Raw genomic sequence first — 14457 nt, forward strand, 5'->3', positions numbered from 1 at the left:
GCAGCCCTAGAGTAAGTAATGACTGAATAGCCTCTGGGCTGTGATATCCTTAAGAGCAAGGACCGTATCTTCAACACCCAATGCCCTACAGGACTTTGACAAATGTCTGTTGGACTGGCTAACTCAACCTACAGTGTGTGTGGCTCCGGGGCTGTCCAGGCAGAGGTTCTGTGAGTATCTGCCTGTGCGTACTCATCTCCACCCTCCCAGGCTTTGCCCTGCCTCAGTCATCACCACGTCCGCCAGCACTAGGCTCTCTGTATTCTACGAGTGTGAGAGACAAAACACCACCCGCCACAGATAAAGCAAGTTTGAATTTGATGAAAAACTCACTGAACACATTGTCCTTCAGAAAACATAAGTTATTTCATAATTCAATCCCAGAAAGCAGCTTTCTTTCTTTGTTTCTTTCAACTCTCATGCTTCCTTCTCGTCCATAATAAGAATAATGTAACTTGGTTTGTCTCTTCCTGCCGTGGGCCTTGCAAACTCACGGCTAAATATAATAAATTATGTTAACATATTCGACCTACTCCTTTTCTTGTTTTTTTTTATTTTGTCTAATTTTCCTATAGCCTCATCAGACACACTCCTTTTTGGAGACCATATCAAGTTCTTTTAGCAGTCAGCAGGAACACACATGATAAATAACTACACACAGAGCTTGAGAACAAGTGGCATCTGGAAAACTCGGTGATTGATCTCACTTTTCATTCAACTGACTTAGATACCTGTTGGGTGTATGCTCACAAGAAAAACTGTGACATTTTCTTTTTAGAAAAGACAACCTATGCCTTTAACTGAGATTCAATTAAGGTAACCTGTTTACTATGAAGTCAACAAGTTCAGCTTTTATCTTAAAAGAAAAGAGAAATCCCAGGCTTGGGGCTGCTTGGGGGCTTTGGGGTCCGGGACTAGAGCCAGACTGTGATCTGGACGGAATTGTTGCGTTCACAGGGTGTTTGGAGGAGGAGACCCAGGGGGAGCCTGTGTTCTTCCACGTCTCATTCCACTCAGCTCACTGCTGAGGGGGCCCTCTGGGCCCAGCCCTCAGCTGAGCTCTGCTGCAGGGAGGAGGGGACCCAGCCCTGGCTCCTCGAGACAGGCTGCTCACAGCCCAGGGAGAAGACGAGGTACAAACACAGAAAACAAATGTAACCAACATGAAAGTTGGAGTCAGGCTCACCAAGAAGACTCCCTGGAGAAGGTATCGGTGAAAATGTCCCTGCCTTCCCCCCAGGACAGGTGGAAAGATGACAGGTAGGTGGGCAGGCAGCACATTTCCACTCACCAAGGTCGTTGTTGTTCATCATGGCGTTGGACGCCCGCAGCCGGGGCCCCTGCTGGGTGAAGTGGTAGCCGAATTTCAGAAGCGTTGTGTTTTTTTCCAACATGCTCACGATCTCCATTTCCACTTTGTTGCCCAGGGGCTGGCTCTTTGGTCAAGAAAGAACAAGAGTTACCACTCATTCCATTTGGGTGGGACCTGAACCCTTTTCTACCCAGCGGACACCCTGAATGCGGGGCTGGGATTTCACCACCCACTCCAAGAGCAAGAAGTACAAGCCTGGAGAACGTGAAAGGTCACACAGCCAGGAGAAAATAAGCTGGGATTCAAACCTAGGGCCACTGGACACCAAGGACAGATCTTTCCACTGGCCCACAGTAGCCGTCCTAGAAGGTCTGAGCAGGAAGGACCTTCAAAGCATCTAGTCCCAAGGAAATAAAAAAAATCCTGCCGCCCAGGCTATTCCCCATGCTAATTAATTCAGAGTAACTGGGAGTGAGGCTCAGGTGTCTGTGGCTGTTAAAACTCCCCAGGTGATTCCAATATACAGCCAGGTTTGCTAATCAGTCATTTAGACTAATCTTCAATTTACAAATGAAGACACTGAGGCCTAGAGAGGGAAAAGGATTTGCCCAAAGTCACACAGAGGCTTGGGAATGCCAGAGTCAGCTTCCTACAGCCTCTTATGTCCCTAGCCCCAAATCTACAGCGATCACCTGACAAAGATTTTAAAAAAAGGGAAAACCTGGCCATACACAGGGCCGCAAGGATATGAGGATGTTCATCAGTCTTGTTTATAATAGCGAGGAAAGAAAGGGAACAGCTTGAACATCTATCAAGGGGAGTTGCTCAAATAACAACAGTCAGCTTCACAGCAGCTGTAAAGTGATGGCGTGAATCTATGGTCACTGGCCCACAAAGATGACTGAAACAGTGCCAAGTAGAGAAAAAAGCCTAGTTACACAATCATATTTAAGTCAAAGTGCCTTTACTTTTCATACAGGTATATATACATTGACAAGGCCTGGGTGTTTATCGGTGATAGTGGGATTTGGGCAGTTTTGTTTTCTTCTTTATACCTTATTGTATTTGAGTTTTCTGTTACCATGTACAGGGGTGGGCAAAATAAGGTTTCTAGTTGTAATACAAATAAACAATACAATAATTAAGAAATAATAAAACAAGGGTAACTTTCGTGTACTCACAACTGTAAACCTAGTTTTGCCCACCCCTGTATAATAAGATAAAAAACAAATGTAATCTTAAAGAGGTTTGAAAAGACATAGAAAGCAACAACATACTTAATGGTTAAAGAGTTGTCCCCTCAGAGGAGGGATAAGATAAGGATGTTTATTTTCACTAACATTGTCTGGGAAGTCCTGGCCAAATCAATTAAGCAAGAAAAAGAAATAAAAGGCACCCATACTGGAAATGAGGAAGCAAAATGATTTGCATTTGCAGATGACTCAATATTGTACATAAAAAATTCTAAGGAATCCACAAAATACTACTGGAGCCAATGCACGAGTTCAGTAAGATTGCAGGGCATAAAGATCAATATCCAAAAGTCAGCTTATTTCTGGATACTAGTAATAAACACAACAAAAATGAAATTAAGAAACCTATTCCATTTATAATAACATAGAAAATACTTAGAAATACATTTAATAAAAGGAGTAAAGGTGGGGCTCAGTGGTTGAGCATCTACCCATGCACCAAGAGGTCGCCAGTTTGATTCCCAGTCAGGGCACATGCCCAGGTTGTGGGCCGAGTCCCCAGTGGGGGGCATGCAGTATATATTCTCTCTCATCGATGTTTCTATCTCTCCCTCTCCCTTTCTCTTCTCTAAAAGCAAAAAATAAAGGCTTGTACACTGAAAATTGCAAATGGCATAGTACATTAGACAAGACCTAAACAAATGTAAAAACATTCCATACTCATGGATTAGAAGATTTAATATTGCTAAAATGGCAATATTCCCAAATTGATCTAAAGAAGAAGCAAACAGAAACACACAACGCCCCTCCAATGGCCTCCCTCTGCTGGTAACTGCTACTATTTATTGAGAGCTTACTTTGTGTCCAGTGCCTTGTGCTCAACCTGGAGGATCTCAGTTCATTCCCTTTAATAACCCAACAGGATAAGCCCCACCTCCTCCTCAGTCTGGCACTCAAGCCGCACGCTTTAGTCCTTGTCTTCCTTTCCTCTCTCAGGCCCAAGTCAGCCTGTTTACCCCGGGGGTCTGGTACACGGGACCTGGTGCCGGCAGAGGTCTGCTTCTAAACATGTGCCCTCCTGCCTCCACATGGAATGCCCTGACCTCTTATGCCCGGCTGGTGTATCCCTAGTGCTTTAAGATCCATCGCCAAGGCCCCCTCTCCAACCAGGCCTTTCCTGATCCTGATCCCTGGAGTGACCTTCCCCCGCTCCACACGCAAGTGGCACACTGCATGTCCCTCTCTCCCCCCGCCCATCCATCTCTTTATTTGGGTCACCTGCCTCCATATCTGTCTCTTCAACGAGCCCGGGTTGCTCAGTACAGTAGCCATTAGCCACATGTGACTCTTTAAGTTGAGGTGTAATTGACATACAACATATATTAGTTTTAGGTGTATAACATAATGATTTGATAACTGACTGCCACAATAAGCCTAGCTGACATCTGTTATCATACACAATTATAAAAAGTTTTTCTCTTGTGATAAGGACTTTTAAGATTTACTCTTAAAAACTTTTGAATATGCAATCTAGTATTATTAACTATAGTTAACACATAGCCCTGCTGTACATTACTTCCCCGTGGCTTTTATAGTTTTTACTGTTTGATCCCCTTCACCCATTTCACCCACCCCAAACCCCCTACACCTCCAGCAACTAGCAATCTGTTCTCTGAATCTATGAGCTTGTTGTTGTTTTTTAAAGCTTCACCTGAGGATATTTTTTCAAATATCTTCAGATAGAGTGGGAGGGGGAGAAAGACAAGAGAAACACTGATGTGAGAGAGACGACCCCACCTCCCCACCCAACAACCTCGACCAGGGCCGGGTAAGAACCGCAACCGAGGTACGTGCCCTTGGCTGGAATGGAACCTGCGACTCTTTGGTCCGCGGGCCGACGCTCTAATTGCTGAGCCAAACCCGCCAGGGCAGTTTTTTGTTTCGTTTTGTTTTTAGGTTCCAGAAATAAGTGAGGTCGTATGGTATTTGTCTTCCTCTGTCCGTCTTATTTTACTTAGCATGAGGCCCTCAAGGTCCATCCATGTTGTTGCAAATGGCAAGATTTCCTTCTTTTTAATGACTGAATAATATTCCATTGTGTGTATACATACACCACAGCTTTTTCACCCATTCATCCACTGATGGATACCTAGGTCGCTCATGTGCTTGGATTATGAATGATGCTGCAGTGAATGTGAGCACACACACTGCGTCTTCCAAATGGTGTTTTTGTTCTCTCAGAGGGGTCATGTGGCAGTTTTCCATTTTTTGAGGAAATTCCATACTGTTTTCCATAGTGGCTGCATCAATTTACATTCCTACCTACAGTACACAAGGGTTCCTTTTTCTCCATATTCCTCACCAACACGTGATTTCTTGTCTTTTTGATGATGGCCATTCTACCAGGTGTGAGGCGATAGCTCACTGTGTTGTTTTTTTGTTTTTGTTTTTTTTATCCTCACCTGAAGACATTTTTCCATTTTTTGTTCAGATAGAGTGGGAGGGAGAGAGAGGAAGAGAGAGTGAGAAACACCGATGTGAGAGAGAGACATCGAGTGGCTGCTTCCCACACGACCCAACCAGGGCCAGGGACAAACTGCAACCGAGGCACGTGCCCTTAGCGGGAACCAAACCCAGGTCTCTCTGGACCGCAGGCCGATGCTCTAACTGCTGAGCCAAACCGGCCAGGGCTTATTGTGGTTTTGATTTGCATTTCCCTGATGATTAGTGATGCTGACACCTTTTCAGGTACCTGTTAGCCATCTGTATGTCTTCTTTGAAAAATGTCTATTCAGATATTCTGCCCATTTTTCAATTGGACTGGTTTTTAAACTTTAAATTTAAATAATTAAAATTAAATAAAATTTAAAATTCAGTTCCTCAGCAGCACCAGCCACATAGCAAGTGTGTGCTAACCACTGGCCACCGTGTTGGTCAATGCAGCCATAGAACATTTCCGTCATCACAGGAAGTTCTTTAGGATGTGCTATCCTAGACTGTGAGCCCTTGGATGGCACACAGTCCCCAGGACCTGTAGGAGTTCAGGGAGTTGAACTGAATGCAGGAAACAGGAACAGGCTCTGTGCACAGGAGGGCTGAAAAGATACATTGGCCCAGCATCCAAAGGGACAAGTATGGAGCCGCAGTTGGAATCTTGACAGAGAAATCCTCCCAGGTCACTTTGAGTTCACCAGAGCTTGTCTGGGTTCAGAGGGGCTGGGGACGCTGACTAGGGCAGGCAGAGGGACACTGGTGAAATTCCACCAGCCCATCTGGCAAGGCTCCTAAAAGTGCTGGGAAGAGCCCCGGCTATCCTCAGAGGACTCAGAGCAGCCTGCACTCGGGCTGGTTTGGCCTGGCAGACGGCGCAGAGACCATCTGAGGTCCCAAGAAGGAACTGGCAGGTCCCAGCCCGCCCTGCTTAGTTGGCAGGCAGCTGGCCTCTCCTTGAGGTCACTTGCTGGGAGAGCGTGGCTCGAACTCAGGATGGGCTAGTGAGAGAGAGCGCAGGTCCTCCCCGACCAGAGGGTCAGCTCCACATCGCTCAGTCCAGAGTCCAGAGCACCCCGATGCAAACTGCCCCATCCGGCCTTCCTACCTCTGGGGAGGTGCGCCGGGCAGGAACTAGCACCTCCATCTTAGAGGGAGTAAACTGAGCCCATGTAGAGATGGAAGCTGGACTGGGCTCCCTTTGCTTAATGACAGAGCCCAGGCTTGGCCTTGGCCTGGGGCTGGAAGGACTTTGGAGGATCCTGTAGGCCCACATTCTCCAACTAGCATCCCCTATCCCTGAGACACAGGATTCGTTTAGATAATTTGGCCAGTCTTCCCGGCTAGTTCGTCTTGGACCAAGCCCACGATTTTTGCATTAAGGAGTAAACAGAAGATGTACACGCACCTTAACAACTTTGTGCTTGCTTCATTCTCGGGCTGTCCCTTCCTCTGCAGGGACCCTGAGATCAGAAGGCCACGATCATCTCACAAATGACAGAAGGGGCCATGGGGACAAGGTTAGGACTAAAACTCTGGTCTCACTTATTTTTCACATACTTTTTAGCGATTACTGCATGCCACGTAATGTCATAAGCACCTCACATATGCTAACTCCCTTTCTTCTTACAATGAACCTATGGAATACGTACTACTGCTGCACCTCTCATCTCACAGGTGAGGGACATGAAGAACAGGTAGCCCCGAATCACAGAGCTAGGCAGTGCAGACCAGGATTTGAACACAGGCAGTTTGCTCCAGAGTCTGTGCTAGTTCTCACCTGACTCAGGGCTAAGAGCTCAGAAGGCAGAAGTAGGGCTGATGAGATGAGGCAGGTAGAGTTGGGCTACGTGTGCAGGATTACGATGTAACCATCAGCAGTGCCTGCACACGGGAGGAACTGACTGTGGGGTAGTAGACTGCCCGTCCTTGGAGGTGTGCAAATAAAGGGCAGACTGTGTGTGGTAAGGGTGTCCTAGATGTCATCACGAATTAAGAAAACTTGGGCTCTGTGACCTTTAAGGCTCTGGGGCCTGCATTCTGTGAATCTTGAATAACTTTCTTAGATGGTGTAAAAAAAAAAAATCAGGAGCCGACCTCAACAGTGGGTGAAAGGCAATTAGAAGCCCCCGGAGCGAGACCACGGGCCAGTCATGCCAGGACTGGCAACATCCGTTCTGGCAGCAGAGCCAGGGAGATGGGGGGTTGGGGAAGAACTCTTGCCTCCCTTCAGATTTGCTTAAGAATTAAATAAATCACTTGTGAACTAATATAATCTCATTATTAAAAACTCAAATGCTACTAAAGCAGAATGAGCAAAATGAAAGTCTCCCTTCACCACTTACCCCCAATTCCCCTCCCCTGCCTTCCACAGAGGTAACCACCGTGGCCAATGGGCTGTGTTCCTATGATCTTATCCATGCATGAAGTATATAACAGAAATATACAGTTTTTATTTTCTTTCTTTAAATGGATTCATGATATACATATTTTTCTGCCACCTGCCTTTTCCATTTAATATTTTCTGGAGATCTTTCCAAGTCAGGACATAGGAAACTAACTCACTCCTTTGAACTGCTTCATGGGATGGCCCGTATAGATGGATATTGACTTTGCTTCCATGTTTCCTTGTCATAAACAATGAGGCAGTGAGCTTTCCGGGGAGGGGGTAGTACTCTTTAGGCTGGACATGGAGATGTGGAACTGCTCTGTTAAAAGATGGGTTATTTAGAATTAAAACTGTGGATGACTCCCAACACATGCAAATGCTGACACGCCCTTAATGATGTGCGATGGCTCTCGTGTCTCGCAACTTCACTAAAACCAAGTATTATCGACCTGATGAGACGATGATCAGATTCGCTCTTTAACAAAACAACCAACCAACGACTCAGGTAGAATTGAGCTGTGACCTGGAGCTGGTGGCTCTGGGCAGAGGCACCCTGGGCATAAAGAAGCTCACTTTGCACATCTGATGGGGCCAATCACGGCCTCTTCTTGGTGATCCCAAAGACATGGATGACTGGGAATACTCGACAATACTGCAGAAAGGAGCCCTGGGAATTGTCTAGTCCAGCTCCAGAGTCCCAAACCCTGGTTAATATTGAAATTCCCTCCATATCACAGCTGCCGAATTGTTCCGCTCCGCTCACACACCCCTGGTGATAGGAGCGCATCACCCTCTGCGGCACCTGCTCCATCCTTGGGCAGCTCTGCTGGTGAGAAAGGTCTTTCTGGTCAAACGATAGCAACAGAGAATAATATAGATAATTCTCGCTTTGGTGATTTAAAAACACGTCCGCAAATTCTTTGATACTTCTCCTTCAAAAGGCGGAGCCTAATTCTGCTCTCCTGCCGCTGTGCTTTGTGATTCACTTCTGACAGGCAGACAATGGCAGAAGCGACTGTCTGACTTCCAAGGCTGGATCATAAAAGGCGTTTTCGACTTTCTGATTTCTCAGCCTTGGGTCACTCGCTCTGGGGGAAGTTAGCCTCCATAGAGTGAGGGCACTGGAACAGCCCCATGGAGAGGCCCGCCTGGCAAGGAGCTGAGGCCTCCTGCTAACAGCCACGAGGGAGTGGTCAGGCCTTCAGACTGCACCTGACTGCAAGCTCATCGGAGATCCTGGGCCAGAACCGTGCGGCCAAACTGCCTCTGGATCTCTGAGCCTTAGAAACTGTGAGCGAAAACATGTTGATTGTTGTTTGAAGCTGCTAAATTTTGGAGGATAATTGTTACACAGCTATAGATACTTGATATACTCACGTGTAATGTTGAACAACAACAACAAAAAGCCACACAGACATAAGAGAGCCCATGTACGTGATTCCATTTATCTAAAGTTTAAGAATGGGCACATTTTTAAATGGTGATAGAAACAGGATACGACTGTATTTGGAGGGTACTGATTGGGAGAGGGCGTGCAGGAGTCTGCTGGGTGCTGGAAACACTCTATGTCTTGGTGGGGATCACACAGGTTTATATACATGTATAAATCCACTGAAGTCTCTTAAGACATATTTGCTTTACTATACGTAAGTTACATAATTCCCTAAAAAAGTAAGCATAAGTACGAACGAAAGGGAGGGAATAGGGAAGAAAGAGAGGAAGTAAAAAGTTGTTCCTTGCAGGAGCCAGAGTCTGTCTCTCAGAGATCAGTCCTCCCACCCCACCTGTCCACCAGCACTGGGTCTAACAAGCAATAGAAATATCACCCCTTTTATTGAGAGAATATCGCATGCCAGGTACTGATTAAGGGATCAATACATGAAATCCTCTCACTACCCTGTTAGGTTGAGTATCAGTATTATTCCCACTTTATAGATGAGGAAACTGAGGCACAGATACATTAAGTGACTTTCCCCAGTTACGCAGCAAGAACAGAGCTGGGGCTTAGCTGGGGTTTGATCCTTTGTCTGACTTCCCGTGTCAGAAATCTGAGACAGGTCATCCTGGGGCCGGCCTGTGTCTGGTCTGGAAAGCTGGTTTTTCCGAAGAGTGCAGGAGGAGCCTCTTCATGGAGCGAGATGGTTGTCACAAATCTTTATTCCGATTCATTCCAATCTGCACCGGAAGGGGGTCTTCTCTTTGTCATATTGTTTTCCCTCTCGTTTCCACTGATTTTATCTCATTTTCCTCTGAGAAGTGAGGTCAGTGGAAGAACACAACTGGCACGTAGTGGAAGAAACAGTAACGCAGGCCAGCCCTCTCACTGAGGTCGATGGTTCCAGGCTGAATGACTTCGATTCACAATGAAAACAGACGCAGACATGAGGCCCAGACCAGGAACTGCTGCTTCGGAGGTAAATGTACAAGGCACAAAACAGAGAACACGACTGGGCGAAAAGTCTTGCTCTTTTGGTTCTCAAGAGTGTTTTGCTTACGTCTTGCAAAACCCAAAGTATATTCAGCCTCATTTAAAACAGTCAGCCAGCTGACACAGTGTGTCATCTAATATTAAGGGGGTGTCGCCCTGTGTGAAACCCTTCAGGGTCCTATTTCAACGTGGCTTTTGTTTTCTTTCTAAACTTATTTTCATCAGAAAAAAACAATCCAATCTGGATAAACAAGAAACCACAATCCACTTTCTTTAGCTTTTTTCAAAATATGAAGCACATCCTCACTGTCAGACTTTGGAATGAAACGCGACAAATCCAGCTAAAATGCCAGGCTTCGCACATGTCTTCATGTGGGCAGGGGCCGTGTTTTCAGGCCCTGCTGTCTGTTCAGAGGGGCAGGGAGAGCGTCCTGTGCCCTCAGGGTCCCAGGGAACGGCCTGCTGGAGGGAGCTCTGTTGGGAGTGAGGAGGGTCAAGTGAGAGGCCCAGAGAACCGCCGTCTGGGTGTGACCTGCCTGGGATGGACCGGGCCTGCAGAAACTCTCTCCGTAGGGTCTGTGCCCTGGGGGCTGTCCATGCATATGTGCAGCCTGTTTGAAAGTCAGGGCATCTCAGCTCCAGCCCAGCTCTGAATCTTACTAGAGCTAGGACTTCGGGCAAGTCTCGTCCCTTCTCGGACCCTCAGTTTCCCCACCTGCAAAAGGAGGGCTGGATTAGCCGCTTCCTCGGTGCCCTCAGCTCTAGGCCAGGGGCCCTCTGCCCCCTCCCACCCTCCCTGCAGGCTCTGGGCAGCTTCAGGCAGCAACAGAGCATGTTTGGAGATCAAGAAAGACTGGCTGAGTAAACAAAGAGCCTCAGAGTCCTGGGTCCTGAATTTGTGTCCTGAGCCAGCCTGGGAGGCTCCGTGTCAAGGGGTAGAACGCCCGAAGTCCCTTTCTTTGGCCATATAAGGAGGAAGGAGAACACAGACTCACTGACACAGGTTATGGGCACAAGGGCTGAGGAGAAGGCTGCAGGCTCTGAAGGCTTCGGGGACTAACCAAGAATGAGGAATAAATCAAATGCCACTCACCACCTCCTTTTGGTCACACTCCCCAGAAGTCTAGGGGCTGGGGCACCCGATGAGAGGCAGTCACCATGCCCAGACCTCCTAGGACACACTGCGAGAGGCATGGTGGCCTTCCCCAGAGCCTGGGTGGCGGAGCATCCTCCCCAAGACCAGCCTCCTCCCCGCCCGCCTCCCCCCTGCCAGACCGCGTTCAGTCTCCAGGCTCCGGGCATAGGGAGCACTCCCCACGGGCCTCCTCATCTAGCACGTTAACACCTGCTCTGGTCTCCCAGGCCCTGGCGCCCGCTCCCTGCTCCCAACCCGCTCCGATCCAGCAGGGAGCCATGTTCCCAGAACACACCTTCGGTGCACAGGGCAGTCCGCAGCCCCCCTTCCCTCAGCCCCCATTCAGAGCCCCTCGGACTCCCAACTCCCTTTCTGGCCTTCCTCTGGGGTACCATCAATCATGTTTAGATGGGCTCCTTGGCTTTCCCTCTTCCTTCTCTTCCTTCATGTGGTTTCCTGCAATAGGGATGCCAGGGCCGGTACTTCACCCCCTGAGATACTCACACTCCACCCCCTCCCAGAAGCCCCCGGATGCCTGCTCCTGCCGGAGGCCGCTCGCTCCGTGGGCAGCAGGGCCGCTGTCTGTGGCTCGCTGGGCACCTCATCTGAGGTCATTTCTGCACGTGTGTATCTCCCTTGGCAGCGCGGAGTCCCTGAGGGCAGAGGTGGAGCCTCATTCGCGCAGTGCCCAGCACAGCTCCGGGGTGCAGCCGGCACTCACCCAACACTGAGATAAACCCAAAGGAGGCTCCGGGATGTGGGGGTAGGCGGTGAGAATGCTCCGGCCTTGCACCAAAGCGGAGGGACAGCTGAGAAAAGCCAAGCGAGGTCCATGTGAAACGACAGCAGGGTTCAAGAGCCCAGACAGGCACAGAGCATGGATTCTGAAGTCACGGACCTGGGTTTGGATCTTGCTTCTGCCACTTACGAACTGTATGACCTTGGGCAGGTCACATTGCTGGCATGGGCCTCAGTTTCCTCTACAATTCCAGGATGAATTGTAACACTCCATCATAGTCTGTGTGAGCACTACATGACATCATGGATTCACGGTACCTGCTCAGGAAGTTAATTCAGAATAATGTGTCAACTGCCTAGATCACCTCTGGAGTAACTACAGAAGTTAACAACCACGCAGTTTAATCTGCCATCTCCTCAGGAGTGGAAATTCTTATTATCCCCCTTTACGTGGGAGGTACTGAGGCCCAGGGAGGTGATCATTCCTGCACTAGGGAGTTCAGCCAGGGTGAGGGTGGGTGACGGTCAGCACTGGCTCCTTGTCTGGGCTTTGGGGGGATAGTAGTGAAAAGGCAGGCAGGCAGCTTGTTCCCTGACAACTGCCACCACGGTGACCTGAGGCCAGGGCTCTGGGCCATCTTTGGCCACATTCTGCCTGGGTGTCAGGTTTCAGCTGCCCCTGGGTAGACCCTGACTCGCTGCACAGCCAGGCTAGAATCACATGGCCAGCCGATTCCAGGGCCTGGCCCGCCTGCTGCCAAGCCTGCTGTATGCCTTTGTTCCATCTGCTGTGCCCCTCCTGCCAATAAAGCAGGGTCAGCAATGGCCCAAGGAGGGACATAAAAGGTGGGCAATAAAGTGCAAGGACCCCGGCATTTGAGAGATGCAAGGAGTCCAGCGCAGCAGATTCACACGACAGGGCCGCTGCAGGCTCCTGTGGCCTTTTTATATGAATTAGCATAAAGCACCCACTCTGGGGAACAAAGCCCCACACCGAGCTTTGGAAGGTAGAATGCGCATTGGACTCCGACCCCTGCCCCTCACTGTGCAGTGAACCACACACACAACCATCCAGGGCAGCCTGCTTACCAAGCACTGCTGCAGGCCGAGTTCTGAGCTCGGCCCTGAGATATCGGGGTGACTCAGACACAGCACCAGCTTCTGAGATTCTCACAGGGAAGCCAAGGTCCCGGGAGAGCACAGGGAGGGAGCGCCTAACTCACTCTGGTGGGTGAATTTCCATAGTGTCAATGTTCCCAGTAGGGGTGATTCCAGGGTTCCAACATGCCATTGCTGAAGGGGAGTTGGAAAGAGGTGCACAGACTGCTCTTGCAAGCTGGTTCAAGCTGGCTCTAAAATACCCCGGGATGCCTGGTCCGTGTGGCTCAGTGGTTGAGCGTCGACCCATTCACCCAGTGGTTGCTGGTTTGATTCCTGGTCAGGGCACATGCCCAGGTTATGGGCCTGATCCCCAGTGGGGGGCATGCAGGAGGCAGCCAATCGATGTTCCCTCCCATCGATGTCTCTCTGTCTCTCTCTCTCTTTCTCTCCTTATCCCTTCCTCTCTCTAAAGTCAATAAAGAAAAAATCAAATTAAATATAATTAAATACACCGGGAGAAGGAAAAGCTTCAGCTGGATCCAGAGGAAGAGGAGGAGTCCTCCAGGTAGGAGCAGGAGAGGACTCTCCAGTGGGGGAGAAAAGCAAGAGCAAAAACATGGTGGTATAAAAGTACGTAGGGAGCAAACTGGTAAGAGCTTTGAAGGGGTTATGACTGAAAAGGGACCACAGAACTCTTCTGGAAGCTGCTAATGTTTTAGTTCTTGACCTGGGCAGGGCTTACAAGCCTGATGTGATTCATTAAATGATACATTCAAGTTTTATGCCCTTTTCTGTATGTTTGTAATATTTTACAATCAAGTTAAATTTCTCATTCAGGGAGAACCTCTATTTATAATTGTTATATTCCCTTCCAATCTTTTTCCTATGCACACATTTATAGGACCATTCAGCAAAGAGTTTCATGGAGAGAAAAAAAGTTCCCTATCCACACACCATCAAGAAGAAAGCGTTTTAACATTGGAGACAATGTGGTGTAATGGAAGGAGTGTGGGTTTTGGAGCCAGAGTCCTGGATTCAAATCCTACTTCCTAAAGTGCAAACTTGGTGGCCCTGAGAAAGTTGCTTGTCTCAGCCTCTCTGAGTTGTTTTTCCTTCTGTAAACTGGGATAAATAATGCCCACATCCTGCAGCGAGGTTGGGAAAATCAGAGATGATGTGTATCGGGTGCATGGCACAGAGCCTAGCCCACAGTGCACCCTCAACACATGTAACATACAAGATAGCTTACATACAAGGTTTTGTTACTAGAATTATTTTAAAAGTCAGAACTGAAAGAGTCACCTTAAAAATAAATAACTGAATCATAGAAGTTATAAATAAACAATACCCCATAAGGATCGAACTAGAATTTGCCCAGAGGATATCCTCAATGGTATGGAGACTCAAAAACTCAGAGAGAGAGAGAGAGAGAGAGAGAGAGAGAGAGAGAGAGAGAGAGAGAGAGAGAGGGAGGAGAGAGAGAGAGAGAGAGAATGAATGAGAATGAGAATGAATAGGGGGTGATTGAATAAAATGAGATATTTAGCCTGGTGAGGACGATTCCCATGATTTATAAGATTTGTAACAACAGATATGTCCTGTGTGTGTAGCACAGAAAAGATTTAAGCCCAACAAACAGGACTTTAAGAGAGACAATTTCTATTGGATATA

At 48.2% G+C, this 14457-nt stretch overlaps 1 protein-coding gene across 16 annotated transcripts in view; it reads right to left on the minus strand.

Moving 5' to 3' along the window:
* TMOD1 (tropomodulin 1) overlaps positions 1–14457 on the minus strand; it is an 82014-nt gene that overhangs the window by 6555 nt on the left and 61002 nt on the right. For 14 of the 16 annotated variants that reach the window (XM_036260877.1, XM_036260879.1, XM_036260875.1 and 11 more), the window contains one exon: positions 1292–1436. In XM_036260877.1, coding sequence (XP_036116770.1) covers positions 1292–1436 — 145 coding nt within the window. Of the gene's footprint in view, positions 1–1291; positions 1437–11886; positions 12007–14457 lie in introns of those variants that run through there. The other 2 variants (XM_036260888.1, XM_036260886.1) reach the window with 2 other exon arrangements.

The sequence above is a fragment of the Molossus molossus genome, unplaced genomic scaffold, assembly GCF_014108415.1.
Source record: "Molossus molossus isolate mMolMol1 unplaced genomic scaffold, mMolMol1.p scaffold_m16_p_14, whole genome shotgun sequence".
NCBI classification, from domain to species: domain Eukaryota; kingdom Metazoa; phylum Chordata; class Mammalia; order Chiroptera; family Molossidae; genus Molossus; species Molossus molossus.